The sequence below is a fragment of the Furipterus horrens genome, unplaced genomic scaffold (assembly GCF_987537825.1).
Source record: "Furipterus horrens unplaced genomic scaffold, mFurHor1.1.pri manual_scaffold_3, whole genome shotgun sequence".
In the NCBI taxonomy this organism is placed as follows: Eukaryota; Metazoa; Chordata; class Mammalia; order Chiroptera; family Furipteridae; genus Furipterus; species Furipterus horrens.
In genome coordinates this window covers 203,726,349-203,746,711 of record NW_028327173.1, presented here as the reverse complement: position 1 = coordinate 203,746,711, position 20,363 = coordinate 203,726,349, and the positions used below count along the sequence as shown (strand labels likewise).

Genomic DNA, 20,363 nt, shown 5'->3' with positions numbered 1-20,363 from the left:
CCCTCTGTGACCTGGCTGAGTCCCACGCCCCAGCCTCACCTTCAGTTCTACATACCTCCCTTCACCTCACCCCCCACGGCGTCAGCCCACCCTCTCCTGGTTCTTTCCTGTCTCTGAGCCTGATGCGGGCTGTGGTCTCAGCTACACATGCCTGGTCCCCATTTTCTCTTTCTCCCAATGATTTCCCATCCTCAAGGCCCAAGGAGGCCTGGCTTGATCTCCCACAGTTGAAACTTATCAGTTTTAATGCCCCAAAGTGCACCCTGACATTCTAGCACGCAGGACAACCTGGCTTGCATTTTTGGTTAAGTGTGCGTGCGTCGGCTTCCCCCACCAATCCAGTGTCAGGGGCCGCGTCTTACAGAGCCCAGGAGACGTGCGTTCCTTCAGAAGCCATTCAGCACACACAGGCAGAGCTTGGGGACAGTGTGAGTTCCACCACAACAGAGCAAATATTGTGTAATAAAGCAAGTCCCAGACAGCTCTTGTCTTCCCAGTGCATAGAAAAGTTATATTTACACTCCACGATAGCCTACTAAGTATATAATAGCATTATGTCTAAAAAATGTGTATAACCTTAATTTAAAACTACTTCATTGATAAAAAAATGCTAACCGTCATGAGCCTGTTACAAAGATCGTGCCAACAGACTCGCTCAATGCGATGTTGACACCAACCTTCAATTTGTAAAAAGCACAATATTTGCAAAGTGCAATAAAGTGAAACACAATCAAATGGAGTACAGTGGTCCCTCTCTATATCGTGGCTCACTTATGGACTCACTGTATCGTGGGATTTTTAAAAATATTCTATTTAATTACTTATCACGGATTCATCGCTATATCGTGGGATTCTGTGGTGCTGTGTACGCATGTTGTTAAAGTTATGTAGGTTTAAGAGTGTAAAATAAATGTAAGGTTCCTACTTTGTGTGGGGGGGTCTAGAATGTAATATGTATGCCTGTATTTAATTGGTTGTAACGACTTTAAAATGTTTAATAACATGGAGAAAGCTCATAATAAAAAAATTTTTTTTAAATCTTCACTCAGGACATTTTTTCATTGCCTTTTTTTTTTTTTTGTAAGAGAGCAGAAAGGAGAGACAGCATCATCAACAGGTTGCCTCCCAGAGATTGTAGGCACCCAGGCTGGGGACTGAACCCACAACCTATCAGTTGCAGGACAACATTCCATCCACTGAGCCATACCAGCCAGGGGGTCCATAATGAAATGTTTAAGTGAACAAAAGAAGGCTAAAAACTATAGGGATCATTATGATTTTAAAAACCTATTAAAAAAACAGAGAAAGAAATTCATCAAAGTTTTATAATAAATTCTTGGAATTAAGTTATGCAATGATGTTTATTTTTTCTCCCCTCTGGACCAACACCAGTTTTGGAGGCTGAAAAGGGAATTGCAGGAAACAGAAAGAAACAAACTCGGGTAAATTTTTAGCCCAAACCTCAGGGGTAATAATAACCAATGTGAGATAAGAAATCAACTTCTTAGAGTCTGAGGAGCAAGGCGAAGAAGGAAGTGATGGTTTTGAGGTATAAGCTGCATGCTACTCAATCCCCATAGCTAATTATAACTGCGACACAAGCACTTCAAGAGCTTTCCCCCCGAAATGTCCCCATCTCACCCAGGAGACAACACTGTGATGTTAGAGAGTTACTCCAACTCTGATGATCCATTCCAATGCTCGTGTGTTTTCTCCTGCACTAAAAGCAATTCTCTGACACGAGTTGGGGGGACGGTGTCCCACGACTCAACTCTATTCCGACAGATTAAGGGCTCCGTCCTACAAATGTGCCTCCCCCCTGCCCCTCCAGGTGCCAATTGCAAGTCCAGCTTGTCATCTGTGCTTGTAATCAAGCAGCTACAAATTATAGTTCCAGTGACCCCCTTCTGGGGTTCATTTAGTTAATTTGCTAGAGTGATGGACAGAGAAACATCTTACTCACTGGATCACCAGCTTATTATAAAATGATATAACTCAGAAACAGCCAGAAGGAAGTGATGCACAGGGCAGGGGAAGGGGTGTGGAGCTTTTATAGGGCGAAGTCAATGGTCGCTGATGGTCACTATCCCTGAATCTCCACACGTTCATCCACCTGGAAGCTCTCCAAACTCTGTCCTCTTGGGTTTTTATGGAAGCTTCATTACACAGACATGATTCATTGGCATTAGCAATTGGTTCAACCTCTGGTTCCTCTCCCCTCCCTGACCGCAGGGAGGGGAGACAGAAAGGTCTAACCTTCTAATCACATGGTTGGCTCCCCTGTGCAACTGCTCCCCATCCTTAGAGGTCATTAACATCCTTAGAGGTCATTAACATAATATTGAAAAGGGCTTGTTATGAACATCAAAACACCTTTATCGCTCTTATCACTTAGGAAATTCCGAGGGTTTGGGGAGTTCCGTGCCAGGAACAGAACAAAAACAAAATAGGTATGTCTTACACTATCACGGTTTCCATGCTGTAGAGCGCTTCCCGCGTGCCAGGCAATGCTGCCTCGTATCCCTACATGTATTCACTCATCAGTCCTCCAATAGCTGTGTTGCAGATGAAGAAACTGAAGCACAGAGAAGTTAAGTAACTTGTCTGATGGCACAAGGTGACAGAGACAGAATAAAGACCTAGAACTGTCCGTCTTTCCAAAGCTCATCCCCTCAAAAGAGGTTTGCTTCGGCAAGAGTGCCAACCACCACCACCAGGCAGCACCGCCCCCGGATGAAACAGCAAGGGCCCGCCTTCTCCACTTCAACCCTGACTTCAATAATAATACTTCTTACCTTTTTTTGGACCTAACACATTTTAGTTCAAATACAACTGTAAATATCACTCTAGGATAACGGGTAGGTTGGTGAAAGGGTTAAACCCAAGAGCACCAGTACAATCCTCCCGTGTGGACTCAAAGTCATTCTGGGTGACACTCTGACCAGCCCATACACACAGATCTCTACTCCCGGGAGGACTCATCTGGAATTCTCCCCTTCCTTGGTTTGAAAGTTCCCCCAGTCCAGTGGAGATCACTATTAGCGCCTATTAGCGCCAATCAGCCCAGCGTTCACCCAGTGCCCGTGATGTGGATTCTGTTCCCAGGTACAGGTGTATCTCTCAGCCTCAACTACTGGGTCTAAAACCACAGGGAGATGGGAGATGGGCAAGAAGAAATCCTGACTGAGCTGGACTGGACAGGCCAGGCTTTCTAAAGCCAGGGCTCAGCCGGGCAGTAGGGAATAGGCAAGGGGTGAGGTGGGGCTGCTTGGGAAGCTAGGGACAAGTGGTTCAGACCAAGTATCCAGAAGTCACTTGCTATAGGGGCCAGACCTCACTGTCTGCCACTGTCTCCCGATTCCTCTTCTAGAGACAGGGCCCAACTGGTTTTCTTTTTTTAGCAGCCAGCAGAAAAGTGCTGTCATATGAAGATGTCATTGTCACCATCTTCAAGGATGTAGATTAATGAAAAAGTAGCTAGTGTCCCCTGGCCAAGCGGTTAACTGCAGCTGTAAACGCCCAGGTGCCACCCATTCTGGTTCCTGCTCTTTCATCCACCATGTTCCCTGCCCCAATTCATGAATGGACATGAATCATGAGTAGAGTGATGTCTCTTCTGCTAGTTCTCTGCCCCTACCCTCCTCCCACCCCTGACACACACCTGGTCTCCGAGGGTCCCCAGGGAGCAAAGTGGTGATGCAAAGTCCTGTGGTCACCTTAATGCAGCCCACGGGAGAACTGGGCATGTAGCAGATGGTAATACTCGTTCACAATAATCATGACCCCTCCCTGTTGGTCACATGCTGGTGGGAGGATAATACTCCCCATCCCACTAGTGTCTGGTCTGCTCACCTGACCTGTTTTGGCCAATGAGCTGTGAGGGGACATGCCACCTGCCACCTCACTTTGAGAGCCATCATGGAATCCTGCCATCTGACTCCTTCCCCTCCGCCCCCAGATAGTGCTGCTCTTTCAGCCTCGATTGCGGAATGAAGATATTCACAAAGAGCCTCAGCTGACCTGCAACATGAGTGAAAAAGACACTTGTGTTACTTTGCATGCAGTACTTTGAGTACATACATGCCCTGTGTGCAATCCATTGCAGTTTGGGGATGTTATTGCGGTAAAACTAGCCTGAGGGTTTTGCAGAGAAACTGGACAGGGAACTAGAGGGCAATCCAAGCACGCAGACACATAGAGTTGGTCCAGGGGAGTCTTTCTCATTCAAAGCAAACTGAGTGGGGCCACAGATGAGGCTGACCACCCACTTTTGGGAGATCCCCTTGTCTCCTTCCTTGGCCTCAGCTCTGCACGGGGAACCCCAACAAAAGGCCCCAGTTCCAGGCCCTCACCCTTCCCCTTGCCCACTTCCTCCTTAGGCCACCCCCAACTGCAGCCACCACAGCTACAGGAGGACTCAGAAGGTTGATGGCTCCTTCTTCCCAAAAGCGGCCGCAAGGCAGGCCCCCTGTACTCAGCTGGGATTTACCCAGAGCCTTGGAACCACGTGTGTAGGCTCATTCCATTCCCCTTTTGGCTTAATCCTGCAGGAAGATTAACAATAAAACACCAGTACCACAACAAACACTATTCCAACATTCTGTTGTTCTCTTGGTACTATCCTAAGCAGTTTATTACCTTTTTAAAAAGATCTAATTGGCTTTGTTGAGCTATTCACGAACTGGGTAGCACCCCATCCAGCAGTAGATAGGTGCCCTCTGTCACAAGCACTTTACACACACTAACTCCTTCCATCACCCTTGAGGGAGGCACCATTATCATCCCCATTGGAGGACCCTGGTGCCCAAGGTCACACAGGTAGTAAACGGCAGCATTGGGGTTCCCACACAGGCTGTGTGGTTTCTATAGTCTGTGCTCCGCCACAGCTCTAGGAAGGAAAGGGCTGAACAGGAAGATGAGGAAAAAAGTAGGCCTGGCAAATCATCGCAGCAAAGATACATATTTCCTGCAGCTCTCTTGGTATTGTCTGGGTTGACCACGGAGGCAGACCTCTGGGGTCAGAGGTGTGGGTCTTAGGCATGAGACCCAGGTTCTGGGAATCCAGGTCTGGTTTTAGCAAGCCCCCACAGTAACTGCTGGTGCCGGGGACTGCCTGTGTCCTTCAAAGGTATCCTTATCTGCAGACAGGAGTTTAGCAACTTCTCTGTTCTCAGAATCAACTCGGGCTCCCCATCTAAGCCATCTGCAGGGAGTCCCTCCAACCCGACACCCTAATTGACTCTCCCACTCCCCTTTAAAAACCCCTGCCTTACTATTGTTCAGTGCTGACACCTTCCTGCCTTCCTGGTCTCAGCGCACACCTGTCACAGCCGGCCAAATAAACCTTCTAAACTCATGGCCGGTTCACCTGTCATTTCTCCTCTTACTCTCGCAGGACCTAAAAGTGGAGAGCAGTGAAGCAATCTAAAGAAAGAGCAAAATAAAATACATACAAACATATAGACAATATCTGTGTAGTTACAGGGAATGGGCAGGAATCATGGTTTGGAGGGTTATGTTACATGAAGAATTTTTGGTTTGGGCATTGATGGTTGTTTCAGCAAAGCTGGGTACTGAATTTTTAAACGTTTCGATTAAAAATGGAAAATGAGATTCTACCACATGGCGCTGGGAAGTCACGAACCCAGGGAAGTAAGCTGCCTCCATCCCCAAGTGCCCAGGTTTGTCCCTGGGTGTCCTAATCAGAATTGAGACACGTAACCAGACACGGTGTCCTGGTGCCACTAGTAGGCCTTGTGCTGGCCTCTGACCCAAGTTCCAAGAAGCAGGGGCAGCTGGGGGTATAACTAGGTTGGAGAGCCCTAAAAGTGAAGCCCTGGAGACTGGGGCTGAGACTTGGGAAAGGAGCATAGGGGCAAAGGAGAGAAGCAGAACTTTCAGACGCTCTGTTGCTCCAGCCTGATTCCCTCCTCCTCCAAGAAGCCTTCCTGATAAGCCTGGCCTTGAGTAATGCTCCCTCCTTGCACTTCCAGAGCTCATGTTGACCTGTGACAGGCTCAGCGCATCACTGCTCCCCACTTTCAGCTACTTTCCCGATGTCGGTGTTAACATTTAAGACCACGTTTGGCTCTCGGGTTTCTAAAGGACCGTTGCTAACTAGAGCCTGGGCAGGCAAGTCCCCGAAGTCTGGTTACTCTCATTAAGAGGCAGGACTACAGGCAGATAGGCTGATGTCTGTCTCTCTCCCAGGACCTCGAGAGGGCCCCCGGGGTCTCTGCAGCCCCAGAGGCACCTGCTGAGAACGTCTGAGAAGGGTTCCTGGAGGGCAGTAGGTGTCCTAAACAACGTCACCCCTCTGCAGTCAGTAGAGGGCGTTAAATATTTGTTCTGGGAAGACTAGACCTCTGTTTCCTTCCTCTCTGAGGTCCCTGCCCTTTCTTTCCTGCTGGACACTGAGGGACAAGGGTCATTAAGGTTTGCTGTATACATTAGCAACCCTCCACACTCTACCTCCTTAGACTCCTAGCAGTTCACCAAAATCCAGACCCTCTACTTCTGCCTGGACCACATTTCCCAGTCTCTTTTGCACTGGGGCGTGGTCATGTGACTGAGTTCCAGCCAATGGGATACAAGCGCAGGTGACACACCTACTTCCAGGCCTTGGTAAGATCCGCCCACAAGCCTCCTTGCTGTGGCTTCCCCTTGCAGCCGATTGGTGTGGAGTTAACCGTGGGAAACTGGAAGCCGTGCGCTCAAGGTGGCAGAGCCTCCATGAACCAGGGTCCCTGGGCCTTGCCCTCGGACCAGGAATCTGACATGAGCAGGAAACTGGCCTCTTCTGGGTGTAAGCCATTACACTTCTGTCGTTATCGCAGCAGCTGGCTCATCTTCCCACCTCCATTTTCTCGGTAGCCTGATTCTCGCTCTGACAGTCACCCGGTATTGGTTACTAATTGTCTCCCTCCTTCCCCTGTAATGGCGTAAGATCCGAGAGAGAGGCAGACACTGGCTTTTGTTCTCTGCTGTGTCCCCAATGGTAGGACAGTGCCTGACACAGAGCAGACACAATAACTATCTGCAGAACACATGAATGAATGAATGAATGATGTTTTACTCATTCTTCCTAAGTCTGGGTCTCTACAGAAATGACCCCTTATGGCAAAAGCAGGAGCCAGCCTCTGCACTCACCCTTCATGACCCAGCCTGTGCTCCCTCCTCTTTGACCCCCTCTCAGAATCCTTCCCACCAGTCACTAGAGTCAAGCTGCTAAATTACTAAAACCAAGTACTCTGAGGCATGAGGAAATGATTCTATTGTTTTGACTAGCCTGAGAACTTAAATTTTTTGAACTTCCCAGTCCTGCGTCAATGCATGGATAGGTATCTGGACACATACCTAATCTCCAGATAACCTTCTGATTATCTCCTGGAGGGCTCATGTATGTCCACCCACATCCATTATCCTGACCACCAGACCTGTCCCGGCAGCCATCCTCCAGATCCGCTGACACCTGACTGATCATGGTCCCGGACTAGTCCTAGGGCTAGGAATGCAGGGCTGATCATTCTCAAGAATACACTGTAGATTATAAGAATTCTTTTCTTTCTTGTTTGGAACACTTCTGGGCTTTTGCCTAGCCTCTTGGCTAAATCTCTCTCATTTACTTCTAGCCAAAGTCTTCGGAGTCTTTCTGAGTTTATTTAGCATTTGTATCTTCTGTGCCTCTTGGCCAGGGTCCCTTCACAGTCACATCTGTCCCACTGCACAGCAAGCGTGGATGCTTGTTTTTCCCACCTACAATGTCTCCCACCCTCCAATTAGACCAGGAAACCCTTGAGGCTGGGACTCTGTCTTATTCATCTTTGCATAGTTCCAGTGTCGGGCATAATGGCCTCTTAAGAAACGAGCATTCCAAAATATTTAATAAATACTTAAAATATGTATGTAATGTTCAATTATGTAAACATAAGTTATTCAAGAATATAATATATAATTTATAGAAATATATTTATATTAAATACTTATAATACTTATATAACATTTAATAAAGATTTCATTTTCTTTAACTGTTGTCACTCTGCTGCTAACCAAGAGTAAAAAGCCTCCCACGCACCTTGGATCCACTTATATGAGGATCTAAGCTGGTACTTGGAATAGTCTTCAGATTCTTCTAACAGGCATGGCCCACGAGAGGAGGGGGAAGCCCAAACACTTCCACTGTGTACCAGCACAAACCCACCCTGGATTTGAGGGCCCCCAACATTTCTCCGAGTGGCCAGCCTGCTCCTGGCAGCCCTGCGCACACACAGGGTTTTTGTCTTTCAAAGCGTGTGCCCATTGGGCCCTCACAAAGGTCCTGTGATCCAGGCAGGAAGTGACTACTATGTCCGTGTGACAGATGAGGGAACAGAGGCTCGGAGAGGTTCAGTGACTTGTCGAAGATGATGGCTGAGCGTGTGCTGAGCTGTCACTAGGAGCCAGGGGCCCAGACATTTCCTCTCCACATCTTCCCTCTCTCCAGCCTGAGCTCACAGGGGGACACCTCACAGGAAGCAAAGCCAATAAACAGTGACAATGGTGAGCGGAAACTGACATGCACTCTATGTTTTAAAACTGAGCTCAAAACAAAGCTGGCCGAGTAGCTTCAGGCCACTGAGAGCTCCCCCCTGCTTCTAATTCTAACCCTCTCTGGCCTGGTGGGAGGGTCTGTCTGTGGTTACGGGTGTAGCGTCTGCTGCTGCTGCTGCTGCGTGCGGTCGCAGGCCAGGCCAGGCCAGGCTCGACCGGAAGGACGAGTACTTACTCGATTTTTCTTCTTTAATGGTGTATTCGAGCACCTCGGACGAGCTCTCGTTCAGCGAAGGAAAGTGGACACAGAGCACCAGGTGCTTCAAGCAGCTGTCCCGGCGAACCAGGAATGTCTGCGACAGAAGAAGGAGGGCTCCAGTGAATCCAAGATTTGGGTGGAGGTTAGAGGGACAATGGAGAGATGGAAGTCATCTGGAATGTCCCAGAAACAAGGAGGCCGGGTGGGCGGTCAGGCATCCCTCAGGAGAATGGGGGACTCTGCCCTGAGAGCCGTGTGTCACCTGGCCTATGTGCCCCCGCTCCTGAGTCTCAGTTTCTCATGTTTCTGTGTGTAGACAGAGTTAGGCAAGGGGTATTTAAGATGCAGATTCCTGTCTCCCACCTTGGAGATGCTAATTCAGCTGGGGGGGGGGGGTAGGAGGGGTCCAGAATCAGCTGATTCTGAGATGGGTGGGGGTCCAGGGTCCACACTTGGAGAAGTTCTAATGTTTGGAGGTCAGACTGAATTTCAACTCATCCCCACGTACTCACACAGCATGCACCCTCTGGGGAGGCTGATGGAAACGGTCACAGATATGGATCAATTCACAGGATCTTCCCCCACAGAAATAACTTTGGGGAATGATTAACACAGAGCTTTCCCTGCGACAGAAACTGATATGAATACACTGCGTATATTCTGTTGCTCCTCCCTATCAATAACCCGGGACGTGAGCTCTGCTTCATCCCCACTTGACAGGTGGAGGAGAAGCAGAGGTGCTCCCTGATCCCGCTGTGATGGCTGAGTAAACACCGTTGGGGCTTGGCTCACAGGACAGCTGCAAGGGGCAGGGCTCGGATTTGGCCGGGATGCTGGTGTTGCTGCTTGAGCCCCTCAGGCTCCCAGGCCCTTCCCTGGGGCAGGAGGGGGACCTGTCTGCTCGGCCTTGAGGATGCATCCCTGCTCTAGCAGGCAAGCATCACTGGAATCTAAACCAGAGACACGTCGCCACGTATTCATAGGCCCTCCGCATCTGCTTCCCCGGCGGTTCCGCTGCTGAAGGGGCTGCCCGTGCCACGGCTGTCATGGGGAGGGGTCCCTGCTTCATTCACAAACTCTGTGGTTGTAAAATGTCCCGTTTACTCTCTCCTGGCCCTACCGCAGCTCAGCCCTCCTTCCAGGTGATGATAGGCACCTTCTGGAACCTCCCCAGCCTCCAGGGGCGTGAATTCCCCTGGAGAGGGGAGACAGGCTGTCCCTTAGCCAAGGAAGGCTCATTCCTTCCTTTCCGGAGAAAGGACTTGGTCACGTGTCCCCGTCCCTTCCACCAGCATCCCCACATGGAGGTCTAAGCTTCTCCCCCCTCAGGCCCCAAGCGCCTGGGCTACAACATGCAAGACCTGGAGTCCGGCCAGAGTTACTGAGGGAAGGCTGGGTGGAAGGCCACCGGGATATCTCCAAGGACACGGCCCAGGCATACAAGGCTCTGGCAGACCCCTGGGATGGCCCTTTCTCCCTCTGCCCCTTGAGGCACACTGCCCTACCCCACTCTGGTGACGCTCCAAATTCTCTGCCATTGTTATTGTTATTATCATATCTCTGTTATTAATCCAATATTGTTGTTATAACTGTTAGCGAAACATTATAATAATATCACTACTGTGGAAAGTAACAGCTAACACATATTGCCTCCCTAGTCTGCCCCGAGCCCCGACACCAGTTTGTTAGGTTCCCTGATCTCACTTCATCCTCTTATTAAAGCTATGGGGTGGGGGGTGCTATCATTATCCCCATTTTATAGAGGAGGGAGCAGAGAGATGGCAATGCCCACGGTCAGTAAGTGCTGGCACTGGGATCTGAGCTCAGGCCCTTAGACTCTAGATCTTGAGCCCTCAATTCCCCTCTCCCCAGCCCACAGGGTGGTCCCTTGGCTTAAGGTTTTGCGGCTTAAGGCTCCGCTCTCCCATGACAGTGCATGTCCCCTTGGGAGTAGTGACACAATGGATCCATTAGTCACTGCACGGGGGGTGGGGTGGGGGGGGGGATGATGAGTTTACCAGTCCCTCTACTGGCTGATGGAGAGAGCATGAGGGTTTGGAGTGGACAGAGGAGAACTGGAGGGAGGCATTGGGGCAGAAATGCGAGGCAGATGGCATGCGACCTGCTGAGGTGCCCACCCTGGAAGGCAGCCCTCCCCAGGGGGCCTGGCAGGAGGACGGCTCACCTCCAGATGCCTCTGCCCTCCGCTCTGTTACCACACCTGGGCTCCCCCCAGCACAGCCGGCCCTGCTCTGAGCTGTTGCATCACTGAACTGGGGCAATCTCCTGAACTGGAATGGAACCAGAACGAACTCCAGGAGTGCATCGTCTTCCAAAAAAAAAAAAAAAGGTCACTTGGCCTCTTCTTCAGAGGTGCCAGAGGCAAGCTGCCTCCTGTCCTCCGGGCTGGTGGGGACCAGCAGTGGGCAAGGGACTAGGAGAGAGGGTGTGTGTGTGAGGGAATGAGTATCTGTTGAATTAAAAAATATATCTGCCCTTTGTCCCACTTTCCTGGCAAAGCTTCAACAATCCCTGGAATTTCCCGAGAGATAGGAATGTCTTTTGTTATTCACAAAATAGCCCCTGGCGACCATACCTGAGTCTGAGCTAACAGATGACTGCCGGTCTCCAAGGGGGTTGGAACGTGCAGCTCCACCCCTGACCTCCCAAAGAGGAGAGGAACTGGAAGTGAGCACGTATGCATAGGCGTGGGCCATGATTTAATCACCCGTGAGAAGGAAACTCAATAAAACTGGACGTTGAAGCTCCGTGGAACCCCCAGTTGGTGGTGAAACATGGCTGTGCAGGGAGGGGGATGTGCCCAGGTTCCACCAGGAGAGGGTGGGGGTGCTTGCATGCTCCTCCCCACCCCAGACCTCACCCCTGCTCTTCTCTCTCATTCGGCTGTTCTTGAGCTGTATCCTGTGTATCATAGTAAAATGCTCCTCCTAAGCATAATGTTTTCAGTGAGTTCTCTGAGTCATTCTAGCGAATTATAGAACCTGAAGAGGGGTCCTGTTTGTGGCCAAGTCAGACAGAAGTGTGGGTAGCTTGGGGACCCGCTGGCGTCTGGCATCTGCATGAGGACAGTCTTGTCGGAGACCTTGTCCTTTAACTTGTGGGGTCTCCACTCACCCTGGGCAGAGTCAGTGTCAGAATTGGGAGGAATTGTGGGACACCCAGTTGGTGTCAGAGAAGAGTTGGCAGAAGTGTGAGTGTATGTGAGTGCATGTGTGTGGCTGAGTGTGGAACTGAGTGAACTCTGGGCTGCCCCCAGAGCTCTGGGGACCAAAGCCAGCGCTGCTCCTGGGAAGGCTGAGAGCGAACTTGGACCCTTGACCCCGTGCCAGGGCAGGAGCTGAGGATGGCACCATCCTGAACGGAAACCAAACTGCGGGTTTCTTTCTTTGTAGGAAAAGTGCTCCCTTTGCACCTGCAATGCATGTGATGGGGGGAGGGACACGGGCCCAGGCCACTTGTCCAGAAGCACATGCCCAAGGAAGGTAGTAATTTTCAAACCATGGGCCATGACCCACTAGTGCAAATGCCACAACCATTGTTTTTCAAGATAAGATATAAGAGTATAAAATAGAAGATAGTAAGGATGTGTCTAATAAGGATGGACTTGCTGTGTGTGTCTGGGTGTGTGTGACAGAGAGAGAGCCCTACGGAGGGCCAGGGCCACAGAACAGCATGCATTTCTTACTCTGCAGACAGTTACCTTCTCCCCTGACTATTGGGACAGCCTGCTCATCTCCCCCCAGGGTGACTGCAATGACAAATCATGGTTGCCAGCCACCACTGGGCCCTCCCTCCATGCTGCCCTGCCATCTGATTGGCTCCTTCCTACTCAGCACACAACTCCCTGGAGCTCTTCACTTTGCCGAGACATCGACCCTGTTCTCTGCCCTCAGGTTTCACAGAGAGAAGGAAAGAAGACGGGAACCCTCGGTCAGCAACTCCCAGCTAGGGGACAGTCGCAATCTTTCACAATCTGCATTTCTTCTTGGGCCTTATGGAAAGCTGCCATAGGCTGGGTTTGTTGTTATTTGAAGCCAAAAGCATGGCCGGCTGACCCAGTATCTCAAAGTCTTATTGAAAGAACTGCACAGGTCACTGCAGTAGCATGCCCACTACATAATAGGCACTCAGAATGTGCCTCCCTTTCCCACGCCCCCTACCTGCCTCAGGGCCCTGAGGACAATGGCCACAGAGCCCCCACGTACAGAGGCAGCATTCTTATCCTCTACCTTTCCTGGATTGCGCCAGGAGTCAGAGCTGCCACACGGTGGGCAGCAGGTGCCTTGCACAAGGAAAGACATCCTTATCCGCAGCTGCAGACGTCAGGCCTCAGCCCTGAGCAAGAAGATGAGCTCAAGGGGAGCAGTCGGGGACCAGGAGGTGACAAGTCCAGGCACTGGGGCCCGCCTGGTCTACCCTGGGACACTCGTCTAGGAGCTGCCCATGGATTATCACAAATGGTGGCCTTCCTGATGAACCAGGCTACCTGCAAACCTTGCTGTGCCCACATGTCCTCATCCAACGTCTCTCCCCTATGGGGACAAGCACTGTCTGGCGCCTTGGTGAGCCGCCGTGTGAGTCAGCCCGCTCCTTCTGACCCCTGTCCCGCTGTGTCAGCTCTCCCAATGCACTGGATGAGGAACTCTCAGAGAGCAGAAGAGTCCTCTTCCCCCAACCGTACAAACTGAGGGGTGGCACGCCCACTCGGAGGGTCCAGCTGCGCCCCGAAAACAACAGTGGGGTAGCTGTCAGAGCACTCACCGTGAGGAGGACACTTGGTGTCCCTCCTACTTCTGACCTTGGCTTCTGGTGCCCTTTGCAAGTCACTTCCTCTCTCTGAGCTGGCTTTTCCCATCCAGTGATGGAGGGGGGCTGAAGGTTCCAGGACTCCTTCCTTCTGGAAGATTCTGTCCCAACACCTGTGGCCTGGGGTCTTTTCCAGATCCCAAGATGATGGCACCAAGGTTAGGGTCATGGGTAATTTACTGCAATGTGGGACAGCCAGGCATGCAAGCCCCTGCTCCCTGCCTTCCGCCAATCTGGGTTTGGGAACACTAACTGGTATCAGTAACGGCTGGCAGAGAAGACGCTTTGGGAAAGAAGTATGTGGCCACTGCACTCCGCCCCCCTTGCCCCTCCCCCCAATATATAAAATCCCAACACTAAATACGCAATAATGGTCTTGTTTTCACTCTCCATTTTTGGTCTGGACAATCCAGAGCCGCCTGCTTCTCCACTTTTGTTATTTTAGGACTATTTTCCAGTTGCTTGGGGAAAATTTCCAATCATGCCCATCGTGGCGGGAACAGAGGTGGCTGGTTCTTCCCAGAGGCCACAGTGCAGGGCTTGCTGTGCTTGTGCAGGTTGGTGGTCCCGTGGCTGGAGCCCACTCTAAGCACACGTGGTTCACCTTCCCATTGCTTCTAAGGAAGCTGCCCCACGGCACGGAGTGGAGTTTCTCTCTCCCGGCTGTACACCAGAATCACCCGGGTGGCTTCTTAAGCACACTGGTGCCTGAGCCCCACTCCAACCCACAGAAATCAGCTTTTCTGGGACTGAGGTTGAGACATAATTTTTTTTTTGAAGCTTTTGAAGGCAGTCAGTTAGGAGCTGGCTCTATTACTCAGGGTAGGCTCCTCACCATCAGAGTTCTTTCCTTATTTACGAACTAGAGAGCCAGCCTCCTGTTCTGCAGGGCTGTTGGAAAGACGAGAGATGGTGCTTGGCACAGGGCACACCCACAATAACTGCTCACTGCGAGCTCTTCCCTGGCTCCGGCACCCTGCAGGGGCAACAGAGGAGCTTCAGGGATGCCTTCACCAAACCAGCATGGAATGGGATTGGGTTTCCTTGGGCTCCCATCTGGGCAAGGTGCCTTGAACCTCCCACCTGGCTGGCCTACTTCTGACTCAGCTTCCTGCAGCTCTTGAGGTAACCCCTCCCCCACAAAAAGCAACTGTATAAGAAGCGTCTTTCATTCAGCACCACCTTTTGGCACTCTGTAGCAATGAAAACACACAGCCTTCTGACCTTGGTTTTGAATATTATTCCCCAATAAAAGGAATGAAGGCTCCTCAGAGAAATGGCTGATTCTAGGACAGGGGCAAGAAAACGCAAGAGAAGCCTGGAGCATGTTGTAGTGACAGAAAGTAAGAAAAAGCTCCAAAAAAACTAACAAACAAAGCTCACATACAATGAGGGTATGTCGGAAAGACACAGGAGCCAACTCAAAGACTTGCAGCAGACAAAACTGGAATAATTTGAGCAATAAAACAGTTAAAGTAGTATTGGATTATAACCCAAAGCATAAAATAAATATCCCTGAGTCCATATTGATATAAGTAAATGATTGAATAAATAAATAAATGCGGGGTGGGGGGGGAGGCAAGTCTCTTAGGCAGAACAATTCCAAATAATTTATGCAGATAATCCCAGAGGTGGAACATGACCTCCCAAGTTTGGGCTGTGCACAGTGACTACCTTTGGAGGAAGACAGCGTGGAAGCAGGAGGAGAAACTTTATAGTAGAGAAACTGACAAACACAACCGTAGCCAGGTGACCAAGGTCAACGCCAACAGCTCACGATGATATTATATACCTTTGAGATGACGTGATGGGAATAACCCCAGTCTAACCACCTGACAACTCCTAAGTGAGGGACATTCTACAAAATTTCTGGCTAGTAGTCCTCAAAACTGTTAAGGGCGTTGAAAACAAAGGAAGCCTGAGAAAGTGCCATGGCCATGTGACGTGATGACAAGGAGACATGATGATGAAATGTAATATGATGCCCTGGAAAGGATCCTGGAACAGAGAAAGGACATCAGGCAAAAGCTAAGGAGATCTGAATAAACCACGGGCTTTAACTGACACTAATGTATCGGTCTCGGTTCATTCCTGTGACAAATGTGCCATATTAATGTTAGATGTTAACAACAGGAGAAACTGGGCCCTGGCTGGTGTGGCTCAGTGGATTGAGCACCAGTCTGCAAACCAAAAGGTCACCAGTTTGACTCCTGATCAAGGCACATGCCCCCGGATGGCGGCATGCGAGAGGCAACCGATTGTATCTCTTGCACATCAATGTTTCTCTCCCTCTCTTTCTCCTTCCCTTCTGCTCTCTCTAAAAAGTAAATAGGGGAAGGGTCTAGTCAAAGAACATGTATAAATGACCCACGGACATGGACAACTGGGTGGAGACTGACTGTGGGAGAAGAGGTGGGCAGCGTGGGGAGGAGCAATGGGGAAAAAAGTGGGACAACTGTAATAGAAAAACAAACAAACAAAAATTTTTAGTGGGGGAAAAAAAAGAAAAAAGTAAATAAATAAAATCTTTTAAAATATAAAGTATTAATAGAAACAATAGGAGAAACTGGGTGAGGAAGGTGTAAGGGAACCCTCTGTCCTATCTTTGCAACTTTTCTGTAAACCTAAAACTTCTAAAATAAAACAAACAAGAAAGTACCACTTGGGTGTAGAATGAATAAAGGTGGCTTTTGATTGCCTTGTTTCTGGATACACAAAAAAAATCAAAAGTGGGCCAATATGTTCCCACCTTATCAGAGAAGCAGGCTGCAGAGAGCAGGGAGACAGGGAGTGGTGAAGAAGGTAGACATGGTCAAGGTCACATAGATGTTTGGGACAAAGGGGCCGGGTCTCAAGTCTCCTGACCACTGGCCCCAGACTCGATGGAGCACAGTCTCTCCCTGGTGCCAGGAGGGGTGGGTCCAAACCATCTCGTGAGACCCCCATGAGCTCTCATAGCCTGAGGGCCACCCACTGTGTCTGTATCTTTAAAAACCCTGAAGTCATTGCCCTGGGGGAGCTTCAGGCAGTTCTGTGGGGGTGGCATCAGGCAGCAAGGGGTCTTCCCAGCACCCTGGAAGATCACACCATGCAGGCTCTGCTCTTACTAGCTGTGTGACCTCAGGCAAATGAGTTCAAGTCTCTGGGCCTTCATTTCCTTGTCTGGAAATGGGAACACTAAGCACACCTACCAGAGAGAAATGGCTGCGAGGACTAATAAGACCACGCAAAGAGCAATTTTGGATTAAAGTCGGCCAATCTTTTAATCAGTGCATGAGCTCAGGGTTTAGCTTCTGCTTGAAAATGCAGACGCTCACAGGGAAAAGTGGGGTGTGTGGGGGCAGAGAAGGTAACAGAAGGAGCATCTACTCCAACGGGAGGCGGGGACTTTGCGGAGGCCCCGTACGTTTCAGGGACAACTGCCGCCGGATGAATTTTATCTAGTCCGAGGTGGGAATGAGTCCACTGACCAAGTCGGCCCCTGCGTTCGCGAGCTCGGACGCTTCCCTGGACAGCGTGCTGCACTGCAGGCCCCACAGAAGGCGAGAACAGCAGAAGTGCCCTGAGGCCGAAAGATGCGGTTCTGTGTGCGGACGAGACAGGACAGGGGCACCCAGGCTGCCTGGGTTCAGAGTCCAGCTGGGGCCTCGCTCCCCGTGTCCCCTGGCGGAGGCCACTCAGCTTTGCGTCTCAGTTACCTCATCTGTAAAATGGGCAGAAGAGGATTCCCTACCCGAGATGGCCACTGTGAAGACAAACTGCGCTAACTCACTGGTGGGACGTAGACAGGGGCGGGAACACAGTGAGGACTCGGGGGACAGTCGCTGTCCGTGGAAAAGGGCCGGAGGGATACACCACGCACTGCTAGCAGGCAGGGCTTCTGGAAGCAGACTGCTGGCGGACGGCCAGGGTCCCCGGGAGGCAGGAAGGGGCAGTGGCTGCTTCAGGCCAAGGGCTTTCTCTGGCTGCGATGAAATGTTTCGGAACTAGGAGGCGGAGGAGGGGGTTGCTTCGCAGCGTCCTGAAGCACTAAAGCGCATGCTTTACAATGGCTAATTTTATGTTAAGTGACGTTCACCTCGTGAAAAACCAAAAACCAAAAACAAAAGACTTGTGGGGAGTGGGTTAGTTGAAAGAAATTGGTGGCAAAGACCCTTAGAAGGTATTTCTTTTTACTTTGTCAATTTTGTCCGGTTTGATTTTTTTTTTTTTTTTTTTTTTTTTTTACGATGGATGCATACGTGGATCACTTTTATCATTAAGCAAATTAACTGTAAGTTTTCCTTTAGAAACGAAGCAGCGTGTAAGAGACAATGCGTGGGGTGGGAGGGTGGCATTTGGTGAGCTCTGACTCATCCTTGCTGTCCAGCTCCCCACTACTGAGGGGAAAGGACAATTATTGATGGCCTCATTTCAAAGTGGGAAAAGTGAGACTCAGAAGATTTAAGCCCCTTGCCCAACTCACAGGGCCTGACTCCCAGAACTCTTTGGGCCCATCACGCAGCCTCTTATTTGCATATGTAAATGACGGCGTGAAAATTGATTTCTCAGGGCTCTCCGGTTCTGATGCTCTCAAGTTCCGGGACACCTGGCCGAGTTCTCCAAGTGTCAGTCCTGCCTCAGGCGCCCAAATGACCGGAGAGCCCGCACCAGTGGCATGTTCCCCTGCTCTCCCGCAGGGACACCTGCTCCCCAAAGCAGAAACCAGCCCTCCTACCAGTCCCCTGCTCCTGGGTTCTAGCGGCTCCTTGTAGCTGTACCTGCCCTGCTGGCCACAAGATGGAGAGACCCCCACTCACCCCAGCTGCCTCCTGGTGCAGGATCCTGGCTGCCTCCGCCCGGCCCAGTCCCAGCTGCAGCCACACCGGGCATGTTTTGATGAGCTTCTCCAGGACGCTGATGCCCCGAGGGGGAAGGCAGTTCCTCAGGGTGACTGGCAGACAAGGCCCTGTGCCATCTTCCTCCTCCTCTTCCTCTCCTTTGTCAACACCTGGAATAGGACTGAGAACAGAATCACACGATCAGCGCATCCTGCAGAGAGAGGTTTAAAACCAGCCGGAGTTCAATCCAACCGTGCCTGCTTATTTAGCATCTAGGAAGCCAGTGGCCCTCGGGGGGTGGGGTGGGGGAGTTAAAAAATGAGTGAATTCTTCACCTTATGATGCCTAAAATAAAATCGGTTAAACATTCATAGACACAGCCGGCTGTAGCTCAAAAATGGAATAAATAGGAGCACAATGTGACAGAAGTAGCTGACCCCAGCCCAGGGTCGATTCAGGGACACATGGGGGGCATTTGAGCAGAACTCTGAACAGGATATTTAAAAAACTTTTTAATGAAGATGTAATTTACACACAGTGAAATGCACTAGTCTCTAGCATACAATTAGACAAATTCTTACACCTGTCTATATCTGTTGGCTACCACCCAGAGCAAGGTAGAGAACTACGCTCTCCAATACTGTAGCTACATGTGGGACCTGAGCTCTTAAAAGTGGGCGGTCTGAATTGAGACGTGCGCACAGGATTTCGAACATTTGATATGAAAAAAAAGACTGTAGTAATAGTTAACATTGATTACATTTTGAAATGATAATAGTTTAGCCATACTGAGTTAAATAAATTATTAAAATTAATTTCACCTGTTTCTTTTTACTTTTTAAGTGTGGCAACTAGAGAACTTAAAGGTATATATGAGGCTTGGATTCTATTTCTGTTAGATGCTCTGATACAGACATTTCCAGAAGTCCCCCTTGTGTTCCCTCCCAGTCCACACTCCTTGCCCCCAACCCCCATGAGGATGAAACAGGTCAGGATGGGGGAAGGAGAAGAGTCACAGGCCTAAGAAACAGAAAAACCAAAGCAGAGGTCCAGTTGAAGAGACCTTGGATCCTGCCCAGCATGCTCAATGTAACCCCTAACAGACCCTGATTCACCCCGATTCCAGAAAAGGAGGGACGGCCTCTCAATGCCTCAAATCCTGAGTTGTGGTGGCTGTGGGGCCTGTTTGCACCCTACCTGAGGGGCGAAACCTTATCAGACAGAAGCAGGTAGTTATAAAGCCAGGACGATATGGCTGGCACCCCTTATTTGCTCTGTGTCTCTGTGACGTTGCCCAGGGGCACCTGTGATCAGGGTTGGCATTTGCTGTAGGGAGAGGTGTGGGGAAGAGATGGTCCAGGATGAGCCCTGTTAAAGGTAGAGAAAAGTGGAACCACTTCCTGGGGGGGGGGGGGAGGGTGGATGTCCGAGGGCAGCAGGAGGCAGAGAAGTCTTGACTGGCATTTCCTATGGAGGAGGGCGGGGACCCTGGCAGTGGCTCTGGGCAGTGGGAGGCTGGGAGGTCCCGGCTTAGACCCAGCCAGCAGGGCTGTGTGGTGCTGAGCAGGCAGGCTTTGCGGAAACCTGAGTAGGGAGGTGTGCAAGGGATGTGTCCATGTCCGGGCTCCAGTTCCTCCTCTGACGTCCCCGCCCCCAGACCCCCCAGGACACCCTCTAGTTCACGGGTGCTCTGTGTGCCTGGGGACTTATGGGTTTCCCTCTGGGTCCACGAAGAGCTGGTGCCAGGTTACCAGGACAACAGGAGTGTCCTAGGTGGTCGCAGGCACCAGGGACTGGGTCGGGGTGGGGTGCAGACGGGCAGCCCCATGGATTCCACGGGCTGCGGAACTGGTGGGTCTCATTTGGGGCTCAAGGCCCAGGGCGGCCCAGCTGAAGCTGATGTCATCTCTTCCCAGGCTGTAAACTGT

The 20,363-nt window shown here is 50.6% G+C and overlaps 1 protein-coding gene across 1 annotated transcript in view; it reads right to left on the bottom strand.

The window, feature by feature from the left end:
- Positions 1 to 20,363, bottom strand: part of RIN3 (Ras and Rab interactor 3) — a 115,854-nt gene that overhangs the window by 63,059 nt on the left and 32,432 nt on the right. Inside the window, exons 2-3 of the mRNA XM_090271326.1 lie at positions 18,415 to 18,616; positions 8,765 to 8,882 (exon numbers count right to left, since the gene is read on the bottom strand). Of these exons, the coding sequence (XP_090127452.1) occupies positions 8,765 to 8,882; positions 18,415 to 18,616 (320 nt within the window). The remainder of the gene's footprint in view (positions 1 to 8,764; positions 8,883 to 18,414; positions 18,617 to 20,363) is intronic.